The 14,879-nt window shown below is 40.7% G+C and overlaps 1 protein-coding gene across 4 annotated transcripts; it reads right to left on the bottom strand.

Annotated features, from left to right (window-relative positions):
- Positions 1-182: 182 nt before the first annotated feature.
- Positions 183-14,474, bottom strand: nup58 (nucleoporin 58). 4 transcript variants are annotated; one of them, XM_077554405.1, is made up of 14 exons: positions 14,054-14,474; positions 13,637-13,791; positions 13,400-13,438; positions 12,380-12,655; positions 12,130-12,298; positions 11,536-11,601; positions 10,732-10,906; positions 10,520-10,599; positions 10,326-10,444; positions 10,163-10,245; positions 9,603-9,804; positions 2,017-2,100; positions 1,571-1,669; positions 183-1,110 (listed from the first exon to the last, which is right to left on the bottom strand). In XM_077554405.1, the coding sequence occupies exons 1-14, from the start codon at positions 14,131-14,133 to the stop codon at positions 941-943; spliced, it is 1,797 nt and encodes a 598-aa protein (XP_077410531.1). In that variant the 5' UTR covers positions 14,134-14,474; the 3' UTR covers positions 183-940. The 4 variants fall into 4 exon arrangements, with proteins under 4 accessions (XP_077410531.1, XP_077410533.1, XP_077410532.1 ...); XM_077554407.1 differs by lacking the exon at positions 1,571-1,669; XM_077554406.1 differs by lacking the exon at positions 2,017-2,100.
- Between the last annotated feature and the right edge of the window lie 405 nt (positions 14,475-14,879).

Genomic DNA, 14,879 nt, shown 5'->3' with positions numbered 1-14,879 from the left:
TACGGTGAGTACTGCATCTTGCAAATAAATCTCCAACTCAGTGTAAAATTCATTTGTTTTACCCAATCATGCAAGCACATTGCAGTTAAAAATATATATATATATATACATTGTGTTATTTGGTGTATTAAAAGCAAAGAAAAGTAAACCATTTTGATAAATCAATTACAGTATAAACTTAATTCTGTTCTTGCCAACATTTATTGAAGTGATGCTGCAAACAGGCAAAACATCATATATGAAAGTTTATTATCAAACAACTTTTTTTTTGAAAATAGTCATACAGATAGTGATTGGAAAATAAAACTACAACAACCAGTAATCGTGGACAGAATCGACCAAAAAGATCGTCAACAGAGAAAATCACTTTCAATTGTACACATGCACGTAAGCAGTCATAAGACAAAAGTTTAGCATGAAAACTTGCACAGTGCATCTCTAAAGATTTTAATTATCTTGAGATACACTGCACATCACTGAAATTATAAATTGGTATGCCTAAACAAAAAAAGTTCTTAAGATTCACTATCAGGATACTTTTTGCTTTTTAGTCTCCTCTTGTTATAAAAATAAAAGTATGCCTCTTAAGTGGCAAAAACTCAGTTCAACAAAGCTGACCTTCCCTTAAGTCAACAATGGATTTGGTCCTACATCATACACAATGCTTTATTATAATAATGTTATTTTCCTTAAAATGGGGATTCCAAATGTGTCACATTTGATACCAAGTAGACCCATTAGACAGCGGATTGCAGTTATGGAATGGGACAATCATAAAGCACAGGAAATCCCAGACCAATTTCCAGTTCGAATACATCCCTAAGGTTTGTCTATTGCATGTATGCTTTTTGGGAAATCAGGCTTAAAAAAAAAGAAGCTACAAAGCCCAAACTTGACAACTGCTCAATTACAAACTTTTTGTGGTCTTGTCTTGCTTTTTCTATCTTTTGCCCCGTTTATTACCGGCAGGGGGCTTCTTGAGCTGCAGCAGTGGCGCCCCGGTGCCGAAGCCGGCAGTTGGCGGGTTGGACACCCCAAAGGTGAGACCAGCTGAGGGGTTGATGCCAGGGTTGCTGAAGTTAAAGCCTGAGGTGTTGGTACCACCAAAACCTGCAAAAAGCACACAGAAAATAGTAAGTTAAGAAAAAAAAAAGTTTGTGATGTCATTGTACCCTGCAGATTTTCAAGACCTGTAGCAAATGCAGAAAAGCAGCCCTAGATCATAACCAAGCCTCCTTCATGCCATGTTTCACAGAAGGTACAGTGTTACACTTTAGTCTAATTATTTTGGTGACAATTGTGGGTTCTTCTTTAGCAGGAGGTTAACAATTTAGCCTTTGTGAAAATAAAGCTTCACGAAGCACTTGCGATTTTTATTTTTTTACTCCTTTTAATTTAGTTTTTTAACTAATGTTGCTCCTAATAATTAAAGCATTTTATCCAAAGGTCAAGCCTGGCCTTCACAAACAATTCAATTCAAGCATTTTCCTCAATACAATAGATACATACACACAGCCTGAATTCCTTCATGCTAGCGAATCATGCATGAGGAGTCACAGTCCACATGTACCTGCACTCAGACTGCCTCCTGTGGGCTTAGTGGTGGTGGCGAAGGCAAAAGAAGAACCCCCAGTCCCCACCCCACCAAATCCTGGCCCTGCACCAAAACCTGTGGGAGAGTGAGACAACGGCAGTCATGAGTCAAACCCTGGAGCGCGGCTTGGACTTGGTGAGCCTGCACAAGCTAGCGTGGACTGCATTGAAAGCACAAAGCATTCATGGCAAAGCACATGCCAAAGGGAGGAAAAGGAAACTTCACAGAATCCACTTGGTGTGCGTTCAGACCACATTCCATTTTAGGTTACTGGGTTTGTGTTTTGTATGGGGCATGCTTTTAGAATAGCGGATAGTCCAAAGCTGAAAAAAAATGGGGGTAGCTCTCTGGTGGTATGAACGCACATATATCCATACACCAAGGCGAAAGTGATAAAACAAAAAAATAAGCTAAGGCAATACCTCCCAAAGTGGTCGAGCCCAAACTAGTACCCACTGCTGTGGCAAAGGGGTTGCCAAACCCTCCTCCCAAGGTTGCTTGGTTCCCTATAGCACACGAAGACATTCTTTACTCCTTTGAAAGTATCCTTTCCTATGGCAGAGCGGCTTCCCCTACTTACCAGATTGACAATACAAAAATACTCAAATAAAATAATCAAATTTGCCACAGATGATAAACAAAAAAAACTCATGTTCTGTTTTTGAGTTAAAAAGCAGAATTTCAAAGTATAGTTTGCATGATTTATGTATACAGAGTGAAACCTCCAAAGTTGAACCTAAATTAGCCGTTTTTAACCTGGGTTCGACTGAAGCCCCAGGGGTTCGGCAGAGGTCATGACACACACTCGACTCAGTAGTAGAATTGTGACTGTGATTGTGATGGATGGTACGTCGTGTGATTTATTTATTTATTGCAATCTCTTGTTGAGACTTGGTCGGACAAATACATGCAAATGGAACGTATGGTGTTCCACAGGGTTCAATTCTGGGGCCTCTGCTGTTTTCATTATTTCTGTTGCTTCTGGGTTGCTTCTTAAGAAAACAACGGTGCTTGTTTTAAAGTGCTCTACAAATAGAATCAGAGTCCTAACTGCATGATTTGCAAAGCCAAGTTGAGCAATTCTAGTCCAGCACAACCAGCTATCGAGCAAAACTAAAGGAACATTTCCTTCAGCTGCATGGAGGACAACGCTTACTGAATTCAAGTTGAAGAGCGCCAGATTCGATGAAAAGGCTACTTCTGTTTTGCTCACCAGTAAATTGAATTTGAGGGAAAAAACAATCATTTGATTTTTCAATAACAGCGGGGTTCGGTGAATATGCATAGGAAACTGGAGGTGTTCAGTACCTCCAACAAGGTTAAGAACCACTGACCCTAAACCAATACACTGGTTTACAAGTACCAATTTCAAAACATTTATCTTTACATGTGATTTTTAAGTAAAAATTATTTAGCATTGATAAGTAAATGACAATGCCTCATTGGCCTAGGCTACGGTAAACAAATGTGCTGTTTAGCAAGCTTCTGGTAATTAACAATAGCCATTACGCTCTCATCAAATTAATTTGCATGTATTTGATACATAATACTGAGAAGGTATGTCACCATTACCCCGACCGTGGTGGCATCTCATGAAAAAATCCCTCAAAGGGGAATCAACCTTAAACATTTCTTGACAATATGTTACATGTCACCTCACTAGTCTAAACATGACATTCTGATTAATATTACATTTGTGGATTATGAGTTATAAAGCAAAATCCAGCCATTTTTATCCATCTCAGTGGGCGGCCATTTTGCCACTTGCAGTGTCGACTGAAGATGGCGTCAATGTTGCTCAGGGATCAGGCAGCGACCAATCACAGCTTACCTGTTTTCTGAAGCTGCACTGCGATTGGATGTTACCTGAGGAACATTGATGTCAGTCGACAGCGAGTGGCAAAATGGCTGCCCTCTGAGATGGATAAAAATGGTTGGATTTTGCTGCTTAACTCATATTCCACTAATGCAATATTAACTAGAATGCCATATTTAGACTAGTGGGGCTGCATAGAACTTTTTATCCCCAAAAATTTGGGGCGTTGACTTCCCCTTTAAAAAGCCATAGAAAAGATTCAGTTAGACATTTAGTGAGGTGATAAGTGTGATGAAATTTGAGGTGACATTGTGCAAGTCGAGCTTTGATTTTTGTTGAGTTTTTTGGCTTTCAACTTTGGAAGTTTTACTGCAGCTTAAGGTTAAAGAAATCAACAGTACGGCTACTTTAGTTGGGGGGAAAAAATGTGGCTAGTTCTTTCACTCCAAAACTTGTCTTTGTTTCTCTCTGGTATCAAAATATAGTAAATTAGCTTCAGCTGAAAATAAACAAGGACAACCATTTCTTTGTTTAATTTTTTTTTTATTGTCAATTTAATATGCAACTCAATTTACAGAAGAAACAAACAAGTTTGAAACAATCGGTGGTAGTAGTAGGTTACTAATTGCTACTGCATTTGACAAGTTCCAAAGAGTCAAGATTTCAGAGTGAATGAACTAGCTTCTGTTAAAAAAACAAAACAAAAATAACATCACATTGTTATTGAATATAGTTTAAAAGGCACACCATATCATATATTAATTATACTGTATCAACAGGCATTGGTTATATATGTTTAAATACAAGTCAAAGCACTGAAGCGATAGATAAGGATTTGGCATTTCAGGGCTGCCAGTCACTGTAAACTTCTTTAAAAAACAAAAACAAAAAACATTAGTCAGTGATAAGTTAGTTTGGAAGTAGTTGCAGGTTATCTAACCAGCAGTTGAAACTACTGAATAGATTCATCTTTACCAGTGTTCTCTTACACATTAGTTGTGAGTAATTCATGCACATTCATCCATCTTAAAATGTGTCGAGCTCAACAGTTCTTGCCATTTGACTCGGGCCTCTAAGAAGCCACATAGAGGAGGAAGGCAGTAATAATACTATAGTAGTAGTAGTAATAATAAAATAAGAACAGTCTTAAAGAGCCAAAGAGACAGAGGTACTATGCTCTAATTAGCAACAATTTCAACTTCAAGTAACAAACAGTGTTACCACTAATACAACCAGTGTAATAGTCAAGCCAAATACAAGTGTGGAAGACACGTTAAAATGATACCTAGAATTAAATTAAATAAATAAAAAAGAAGTTTGTGGCAGGACACAACTTAACTCTTCTGAATGTCGACTATCGGTACTTGATCATAATAAAACACTAATTCCAAGCTTCAAACATTTGAAGAGAATTTAATATGATCCTGGAATCAACCATTTCTATTTAGAATGAAGACAATGCATCCATACATCTACTGCTTATCCAGGGTCGGGTCGCGGGGGCTGCAGCTTTAGCAGGGAAGCCCATATTTCCCTCTCTCCAGCCACTTCAACCAGCTCCTCCGACGGGATCCCAAGGCATTCCCAGGCCAGCCGAGAGACATAGCCTCTCCAGCGTGTCCTGGGTTGTCCCCAGGGCCTCCCGCCGGTGGGACATGCCCTGAACACCTCTCCAAGGAGGCGTCCAGGAGGCATCCAAACCAGATGCCTGAGCCACCTCAACTGGCTCCTCAACGTGGAGGAGGAGTAGCGGATCAACACTGAGTCAATCCCGGATGACCGAGCTTCTTACCCTATCTCTGCGGGAGAGCCCGGACACCCTGTGAAGAAAACTTATTTCGACCGATTGTATCCAGGATCTTGTTCTTTCGTGACCAAAGGTGAGGGTAGGAACGTAGATGACCGGTAAATCGAGAGCTTCGCCTTTCGACTCAGCTCCTCCTTCACCACAACGGACCGATAAAATCTGTATTTCTGCAGACGCTGCGTCGATCCGCCTGTCGGTCCATGGAGGTCCTGATCTTCATTCCAACCGCTTCACACTCGGCTGCGAACCTCTCTAGTGAGAGTTGAAAAAGCCAACAGCACCACATCATCCGCAAAGAGCAGAGATGCAATGTTGAGGTCACCGAGCCGGACCCCCTTAACGCCTCGGCTGCGCCTAGAAATTCTGTCCATAAAAGTTATCGACAGAATCGGTGACAAAGGGCAACCATGGCGAAGTCCAACCCTCACTGGAAACATCAACTTACTGCCGGCAATGTGGACCAAACTCTGACACAGGGACCGAACAGCCCATATCAATTGGCTTGGTACCCCGTACTCCCCGAAGCACCCCCCCATAGGACACGGTCGAACGCCTTCAAGTCCACAAAGCACATGTGGACTGGTTGGGCAAACTCCCATGCATCCTCTGGGATCCTGCAGAGAGTGTAGAGCTGGTCCACTTTTCCACAGCCAGGAAGAAAACCACACTGCTCCTCCTGAATCCCAGATTCGACTTCCTGACGGACCCTCCTCTCCAGTACCGCTGAATAGTCCTTACCAGGGAGGCTGAGAAGTGTGATCCCTGTATAGTTGGAACACACCCTCCGGTCCCCCTTCTTAAAAAGAGGGCCCACCACCCCGGTCTGCCAATCCAAAGGCACTGTCCCCGATGTTCATGCGATGTTGTAGAGGTATGTCAACCACAACAGCGCCACAACATCCAGAGCCTTTAGGAACTCTGGGCGGATCTCATCCACCCCCGGGGCCCTGCCACAGAGGAGGTTTCCAACCACCTCAGTGACTTCGAACCCAGAGATAGGAGAGCCCACCTTAGAGTCCCCAGACTATACTTCCTCAAAGGAAGACATGTCGGTGGAATTGAGGTCTTCAAACTATTCTCCCCACTGACTCACGACGTCCCGAGTCAAGGTCAGCAGCACCCCATCTCCACTATACACAGTGTTAATGGCGCACTGCTTTCCTCTCGTGAGACGCCGTATGGTGGACCAGAATTTCCTCGAAGCCGTACAGAAGTCATTTTCCATGACCTCACTGAATCCTGAGTTTTTACCTCAGCGACCACCGAAGCCGCATTCCGCTTGGCCAGCCCGTACCCGTCAGCTGCCTCCGGTGTCCCACAGGCCAAAAGGGACCGATAGGACTCCTCGTTCAGCTTGACGGCATCTCTTACTGCTGGCGTCCACCAGCGGGTCGGGGATTGCCACCACGACAGGCACCGACCACCTTACAGCCACAGTTCCGATCAGCTGCCTCAACAATGGAGGCGCGGAACATGGTCCATTCAGACTCATGTCCCCCCGCCTCTCCGGGGATAAGGGAGAAGTTCTGCCCGAGGTGGGTATTGAAACTCTTTCTGACGGGGGATTCTGCCAGACGTTCCCAGCAGACCTTCACAATACGTTTGGGACTGCCAGGTTGGACCGGCATCTTCCCCCACCAAATGTAATTATTATTCAACATGAAGTTTCAATCGTTCACAACCATGACTTCTCTCAATTTCAAGCAAGTAATGCTAGAACAACAGTATTTCACAATTTAGCCAAGAAAATAGCTTTCACTTGTAGTCCTGAGTCATTTGGCACATTTGAGTTATACGTAGTGGCACAAATGTGAAGAAGCTTTGGGCCAGCACCATGTAGCATCGCACAGCTAACAGCAATCTACATATCAACAACAAGTATTGTTGTTTGTACATGATGCCATCCCACATGTAAACACAAGTCAATAAATACTGAATACTCCTATCGTCCAAATCGAATCAACCAAGTCGATTAAACAACACTCAAATATGACAACTTTAAAGTCGCAATGTAAAGTTTATACAATATTGCTTTTAGGGCAAATACATGTATGCCGACTTCAAAGATGAAGATACCTGACATCACAAGGGAAGGGTTGGCACTTCTTTGTCTGTTATACAGAACCCAACAAAGACGGGATACACTTGACTCAAGTCAATAAATATAGGGGCATCGACACAATTTGCATCAATACACAGTAATACACAGCACAGTGAACTTGAAATGAACACAAAATACTTTAACTGAAGACCTACAGATTTAATTTGAGGTTATCTACATCCACTTCATGTGATCAGTGTGTAAGAACTATAACAGTTAGTATACACTGGAATTCTACTTTTTAGGAGACCAAAAGTGAAATGAACAATCAGAAATCAAACTTTCACTTTTTAATTAGTCAGTTAGATTTTCCCTTCAGTTTTCTCATTCGCAAATAAAATGCCTGCTCTATCGGATTCAGGTCAGGTGATTGATTTGGTCGTTGCGCAACATTTCCACATTGACTTTAAAAAAAGTCATCCTTGGTTGCTTTCACAGCATGATGTGCCATAAAGATCCATACAATTAGTTTGGCTGAATATGAGCACAAAATATTGCCTAAAATACTTCAGAATTCAGAAAGCGACTGCTGACCACTTCTTTTTTTTAAGGCAAAGAAGCAGAATGTTCTGCAACGGCCAAGTCAATCACCTGACCTGAACCCTGACTGACTCATCCCACAAAAGATTAGTACCACCCTCTTCATCTATACTACGGTACTGTAACTCGGTTTTCACACACATTAGATGTGTGAAATCAGTGGCAGAGTGTTATGTTGTCGATACTAACCTAATACTGTATATTTTTTCTAAAAGTAAATACCAGCTCACTGCTATCGTCAGCCATGTAGTTTATTTACGTGACAGCATTTTTAGGTTGTTCTAGCACTAGCAGGGATCATGAAATATTTAAATTGAGGAAACAGCTAAATATTAAAATTATTTTATTTTGTTGTTATTCAATCCATAGAGAGCAGCATGACAGTAAAGAAATAAGCTCCAATATTTCACATGAGCAATGCAGAGCTCAAAGTGCTATAGAGAACCGCATGCTGCAGTGCAGTCACTAAAAAGGTATAACAATGTCCACACTGATCAGTCATCATCATCAGGGTAACAGTTTGGTTGTAGTTGGACGAGAACATTTTTCATTGGACTATATCAACTTTGGCTGCAAAGATTTGAAAACTATACGACCAAGTTTGATCAAGTGTCTGACCAATGAATAAAGGCTGCTGCTGCCTTTACAAACCCTCCTAAGTGCAATATTGCTTTAGAACCTTCAACTTGATTGATTCTTCATTTCATTCACAATAAAGTGTACACTAGTGTGACCTGATGCCACAGTAAACAAGCTGAAAGTGGGTTAAATTGTGAAGTTGTGCTAAGAAGTGCTCAGCTGTGTATAAAGATAGTGTATTAGATTATTATTGTGTTATTTGTATTTCAGATCCAACAAGAACCTGCCAGTGCTACCACTAAAACGTGTGTGCTGGCCATTGTTGGTTTCAATCAGCAATTTTATTTTAGTGGAAAATGACTTGTGACGTGAGGCTAATAGTAATAAACAGAACTTGCTTGATTTATAGAAGGTAATAGTGATAAATGTTTCTTACGAGTTTATATTTTTAAAGAGACGCCTATTAGTGGCCGGACCCTGTATAGCAGAAAAGGCATGCATCAGAACTACCATATTTTATATGCCGTTATTTAGAAAATAGATCCTACTAGAAACAATCAAGAGCTTTATTAAACCCATTCTTGTAGTCAATAACACAAACTAAAAGGAAACCTTAAAATATAGCAGCTGCCACACTGGAGTTTACATCTGTATTCACTCATTGTTAGTCAACAAGACAAACAACCACAATCACACAGCAAAAATCCTCATAATAATACTGACTGGGTGGGCTCATTTAGCGCATAAAACAAAATAGAGATGTCAGCACAATAATTATATTGTTGGCCATTTGCGTAACATACCAATTATTTTGGCTCTGGAAAGGTCACATCAGTTCCACTGAAGCCATCAATAATATATTATCCTCTATATATTGTACAATAAAATTATAAGATAAATTAAATGAATGCAGCCCCCATAAAAGTGATGTGTCAGAGATGTGACAGTAAGGCAGAAAACTAGTTCCAATCAGTTTCCTCTTTTCCCTTTTGTCTAGTATTTCCTATAAGTAAAAAAGCAACAGCTCTGCAACCACATTTTTTTCTTTGTTTTCCTCCTTTTCTTCCTACACCAATAAAAGTATATTTATTAAACAAATGGCATTCTTTCCAGCCCTCCAAACTAAATTCGGTGAGAACATTCTAAAACTTGTAGGCAGTCAGACCTGGAGTTGGCTGCTGTTGCTGGGTCAGTGTGGCTGCCATGGCCACCGCTGCAGCATTTGGCACACTTGAGAATGGGGCCGGACCAGTGGTAACGCGCAGCGTGCTCTGCCACTTCCTGTTTGACGCCCGTTTGGACTCAAAGACGTCGGTTGAGTCCTCCAAAAAGGCCCGGCGGAAAGTGAGGTACTGGTGCTTCAAGATCTAAAAAAAAAATACACGAAGAAAACAGACATTGCCCTTATTGACAAAAAATTTAATACAATAATGCTCCAAAAGTGGAATGATTCTAGGTTCAACAAGAATTCAACCCACAAGTGAAAAGCTCTCTCTAGTGGTAAGTGAAAAAAGTACTGTTACATATCATGGTCAAACTTAATGTTAGTTGTTTAGCCTTACTTTAATCACATACAGCACACTTTTGAAAATAACACAATTTTAAATTCACCAAGAAAGAACAGATTGTGAGTGATAAGTGATTTGACTCTCTTGGAATAAAAAAAAAAAGTAACCAACATATGAAAGGAGTGTGAATCAGTCATTTCACACAGTTTGTACTGACCTTTACATTCTCATGGACAGACTGGAGCTGGGCAGCCTGGGCAACAAATGTCTGGTACAACTTCTGCATGGCCATGGTCAGGTCTGGAGATTTACCAAAACAAAACAATTTTAGAGAATAAAAACAACAGACAAAGTTATTTGTGAGTTTTAAAGCCTCTGACCCTGAGGGGTGACGTGAGAGCCATTACTCTGTGTGGTCAGGTGGTTCTCCAGCTCTTCGATCTGCTGTCGGTACTGCTGCAGTTGCACCTCAAACTGCTCTACCAGGCAACGGAAATAACTAAACACAAACAAATAAATGTTTCACATTTTGTCCATGAATTCGATTAAAAGGAGGTTGTGATGGGCTACGTACTCTGACGGAGCAGTGTTTTCATGTTGAAGTCCAAGGGGCGTCTTTTGCGTATGAAGTGCAATGTCAGCATTGTTCAGCTCCTTAATTGAGAAAGGAGGGTGAATAGAAGATTTGAAAATATTCTAGGATTAAGTGAAGTATTGGCATTTGAAATCTGAGCACATAGAAAGATGATTGATTTAATAACGTGATCAGTCTAAATCTGTAGCTACCTGTGCAGTCTCCAGTTTTAGCTTGTCAATGGCCAGAGCCTGACGCTGCAGGCCACTGGCACTGACTGACAGAAGCTGCTTGAGGGTCTTGATGTCATCCTGGACTTTGGATATTGCCTTGGACGACATTCTGCTGATGTCCTCCTGAACCTGTTTCTGCTCTTTGACAAACTTTCTGGAAAGAAAGAAAAAAATAATACATATTTTTTTTAGAAAGAATCTGATTAAATAAGACAAAAAATGCTAGTACCACTTTATTAATGAAAGATAAATCCACAATTGTCACAGAAACAATTGCACGTGAACGCCCCCACATGCCGTATTTTCTATTGGACAACTGGGAATTTATTTTGGTACCCGAGTTTAGAGAACTATTCAAGTTTCAACATGGCGGAGAGTGCCAAAGGATTTGTGTATGGCAAGAAGTATTAACACTTATAAGGGCGTTAACGTCCAGTAGCACAGCAGGTTGTTTTAGAATCTACACAATTACATAGCATACACAATTTTGCTATAACAACAAAATCACATGAACAGAAGAGTGGTAAGGTCCATCTTTCCCATAGCACGTGAAGGCAGGGTTACTCACAATTTTAAGCAGATTTATGAATAATGATGAAGCTTAGCTATATTCTAATGCTAATTGCTGCAAAACAGAAACAAATAGAACACAATATTCTGTGGGCCTTGCAGAATCAGTCAAAATCCAGTAAAACAGCCGGGAGCAAAGGGGATTGCTTCAGTGAAAATGGCTGAGAGTGAAAGAGTTGAAAAGCACGAGATGCAATTCCGAATCATACTTACTGGAAATTCTCAACATCTTGACAAATGACTGGAGGTAGGTTCTCATCCTTTAAAGCTTTACTGTCCCTTAAAGAAGAAGGAGGAGGACAATGTTCCGTCATGACAAAGACATGGGTGTAAATTAACTGAAAGGTATCAAGTGTTTTATATAATGCACAGCATCTCATGAAAGTGCACCCTTGACATTTTTGTAAATACTTTATGGTACAATACTAGAAAAAAACAATTGTACAATGTCAAGTAGTCAGTGTACAGCGTGTATATCAATATAAATTTGTAATACCTCAACACAATCAATGTCTAAAACCCTGGCAAAAAGTAAATGCATCCCAAAGTGACATTTTCGCTCCCCAGTGACATGTGGTACCTTAATCTTACAATGCCTCAGGTGTGAATGGGAAGCAGGCATTTTAAATTTGCATTAGTCTTGAATTCTAACTGGTTAAAGTTTAATATACTGACTTTGGAGGTTGCCCTGTGACAATGTTCATTATATATTGTATAGTAGTTCTGTAATCTGTAATAGTGTTGTATTATAACGACGGCACTATAAGGGAATACAGTACAGTATGTGCACTGGTCAACAAGACTTACCGGGCATTGGCTCCACATGAGATGTCACTCTTCTTCTCAGAAGAGGTGCTGAAGTCAATCCCACCCAAGCCAATACTGGGAGCAGGGGCTGCCGTCGCTGCTGTTGAAGAGCTTAATAAAGAACCTAATGTTAATCCCCCTCCTCCTCCAAGTGTGGTCTGACCCAAACCTGGAATACACAGTCAACAGATGGGCTGATGTAACATTATGAATCACACTATGTTTTGTGTCACATTACAAGTTTGCTAACCTGTAGCCACCGTATTGGAAAAGAGACCCCCGCCCAGTGAAGGAACCGTTGCGACGGATGCTGTGGTTGTCGTGCTACCGAGGCCGAGCGCGAAGCCTGTCGCCGCAGGCTGCTGTGGTGCCGTCGCCGTCAGGACAGAGCCGAATGTTAAACCCGTCCCAGTGGGGGCCGACGAGCTGGTGGCAGCGGCGGTGAGGGAGAACGGTGCAGCTGAGCCAGTGGGTTTGTTGAAGGCTAGGCTGAAGCCAGTTGAGGCTGGTGTAGAAGCTGGGGCCCCTGGACACATGTAAATAAATTGTCATTCTTGCAATGTTGTGCCTTAAATTGTACCTTTATTAAAAGGCTTGTGCAGAAATTATTGAGTCTGTGGATTGCCTGTCAACCCATCAAGTGTGAAATTCAACTATGAGATATGTTGCTATCTGCCTGAAAAATATGTCTGTGAGTGAGCCATTTTGCACACGTTACATAATAACTGTCCTAAAAATGAGTTTCTCTACTCGGGACATGATCAGCTAGGCTGGGCAAAGATCCAGGGCCACTTTCAAGAAATGACTCCAGGTTAATAGAGCTGCACTGAGTTTTGTTGGATGCACATATTAGCCTTAACTAAGTGTTTATGAGTCTAAGTGTCTTTATGAGGTTATCTTCACAAATTTAAATTGCTTTTGTCTTTATGGGTGCTCTCTTTTTCCACACTTCCATAAATGGAAGCAAGCAGCCAGTCACAGCAACTACACACAGACAAGATTGAGAAGATCCCGTTATACATCAACTAGGAAAGCTTTGTGGGTTTCTTTACATTTTGCCAGCAAATTTATGCGTATCAGTGGGCTGTATTTCAGCAGTGAAATTACAAAAGGCGACCCACTGTTGTGTCTTGGTGCCATAATGATCCAAATTGAAACAATAAAGGCTTGAAATATTTCACTTTGTGTGGTAAACAAATGGATGATGCAAGTTTCACTTTTTAAAACTAACTATTAAAATGAACTGACTTTTTTTTAAACACATGCTCACCTAATGTTAGTCCACCAGTGGGAGCAACAGCAGCAGCACCTGAAATTAATACCGGTAAATGTGTTTACATGCTTCAGGTAGCATTTCAATTGTAATACAGCAGCACAATTAAATAGAATAACTAAATGAATAAATGCAAGTAAGAGAATGAAAAAATGTAATGAAGAAACCAATATACAGCGGAAACAATACAATTCCCATTCCACACTTGAGAGGGTTTTCAGTGGTGTGACTTACCTGAAGCAGGCGTGTTGAATGAAAACCCTCCCTGAGGTTTCTGACCAAAGAGACTTCCTCCACCTAGACCAAGGGATGGGGTGGTACTGGTGGTGGTAGTGGCAGCACCCAATGCATTACCAAACGAGAAGCCACCAGTACTAGCCGCAGGTGCGCTTCAAACAACAATGGCAGAGTGGGACAAGCTCTTCAGTTGTCAGCTGATGAATCATCACGTTTTACTGAGTTAAAGTAGTGTACGTTGTCAGGACAGATTCTAATAATAGATAAAGTATATATCAAAAGCTAATGACAGTGAATGACACGCAATGACGTTTCATTCGTAAAAGTCTCGTGATATGGGTCATCGATATTTTATAACAAGTGCGGGCGAACGTTGTCTACTTGCGCTACGCTGTTAGCTAGTGTTTCAATTACCTGGTTGCTGTTCCGAATGAAAATCCCCCTCCAGCGGCGGTGGAACCAAGTGTTCCCGTCCCGAAGTTAAATCCAGACATTGCGGTTTAAGCATTAAACACCTTCAAAGTCTGACTCTATGTACTTTCGCAACATTAGCAGAGCAGCACGTCATAGCCTGCAAATTAGCTTCGCACAAATGCCCGCGTGTGGGCCAGAGCCGTACTATTGTAACCTAAAACAATATATTTTACATACACCATTATCTTAAAACAGAGCCGCTGGACTTCGATTGATTTTCCTTGTATGTTTCAGCCAAGTGTATCGCGTCTACATATCGAAAACTGACAAATATCTAAAAACAAATGCACGCATGTGGATTTTCCTATTCCCCGCCTGCTGCTAACCAAATGCCATTGCATTTTGGGTAAAATTACGGTAAACTACATTTCCTAGCATGCCGCTTTCCTTGCGCGCGTGACGTGTCGTACAAGAGCGTAATCTAGCCGGAACAAGAATAATAATTACATTTCGAAATAAAGTGTAAGTAAACATGTGGCAACAAAAATCTGGTCATATCACACTCAGATTTCATTTCCAATAGCATATATATATATATATATATATATATATATATATATATATATATATATATATATATATATATAAATATATAAATAAATAAATAAATATATATATATATATATATATATATATATATATATATATATATATATATATATATATATATATTAAACTATTATAATTCATTAGATATGGTGGTTTATTTGGTTTTAACTTCGGTATACAGTTCCACCGGAGCTCTTCTTTTGAAAAGTCACGCATC

Source organism: Vanacampus margaritifer, chromosome 20 (assembly GCF_051991255.1).
Source record: "Vanacampus margaritifer isolate UIUO_Vmar chromosome 20, RoL_Vmar_1.0, whole genome shotgun sequence".
Taxonomy (NCBI): Eukaryota; Metazoa; Chordata; class Actinopteri; order Syngnathiformes; family Syngnathidae; genus Vanacampus; species Vanacampus margaritifer.
Note: the sequence above shows the minus strand (reverse complement) of the source record. Positions and strands in the feature narration are given on the sequence as shown.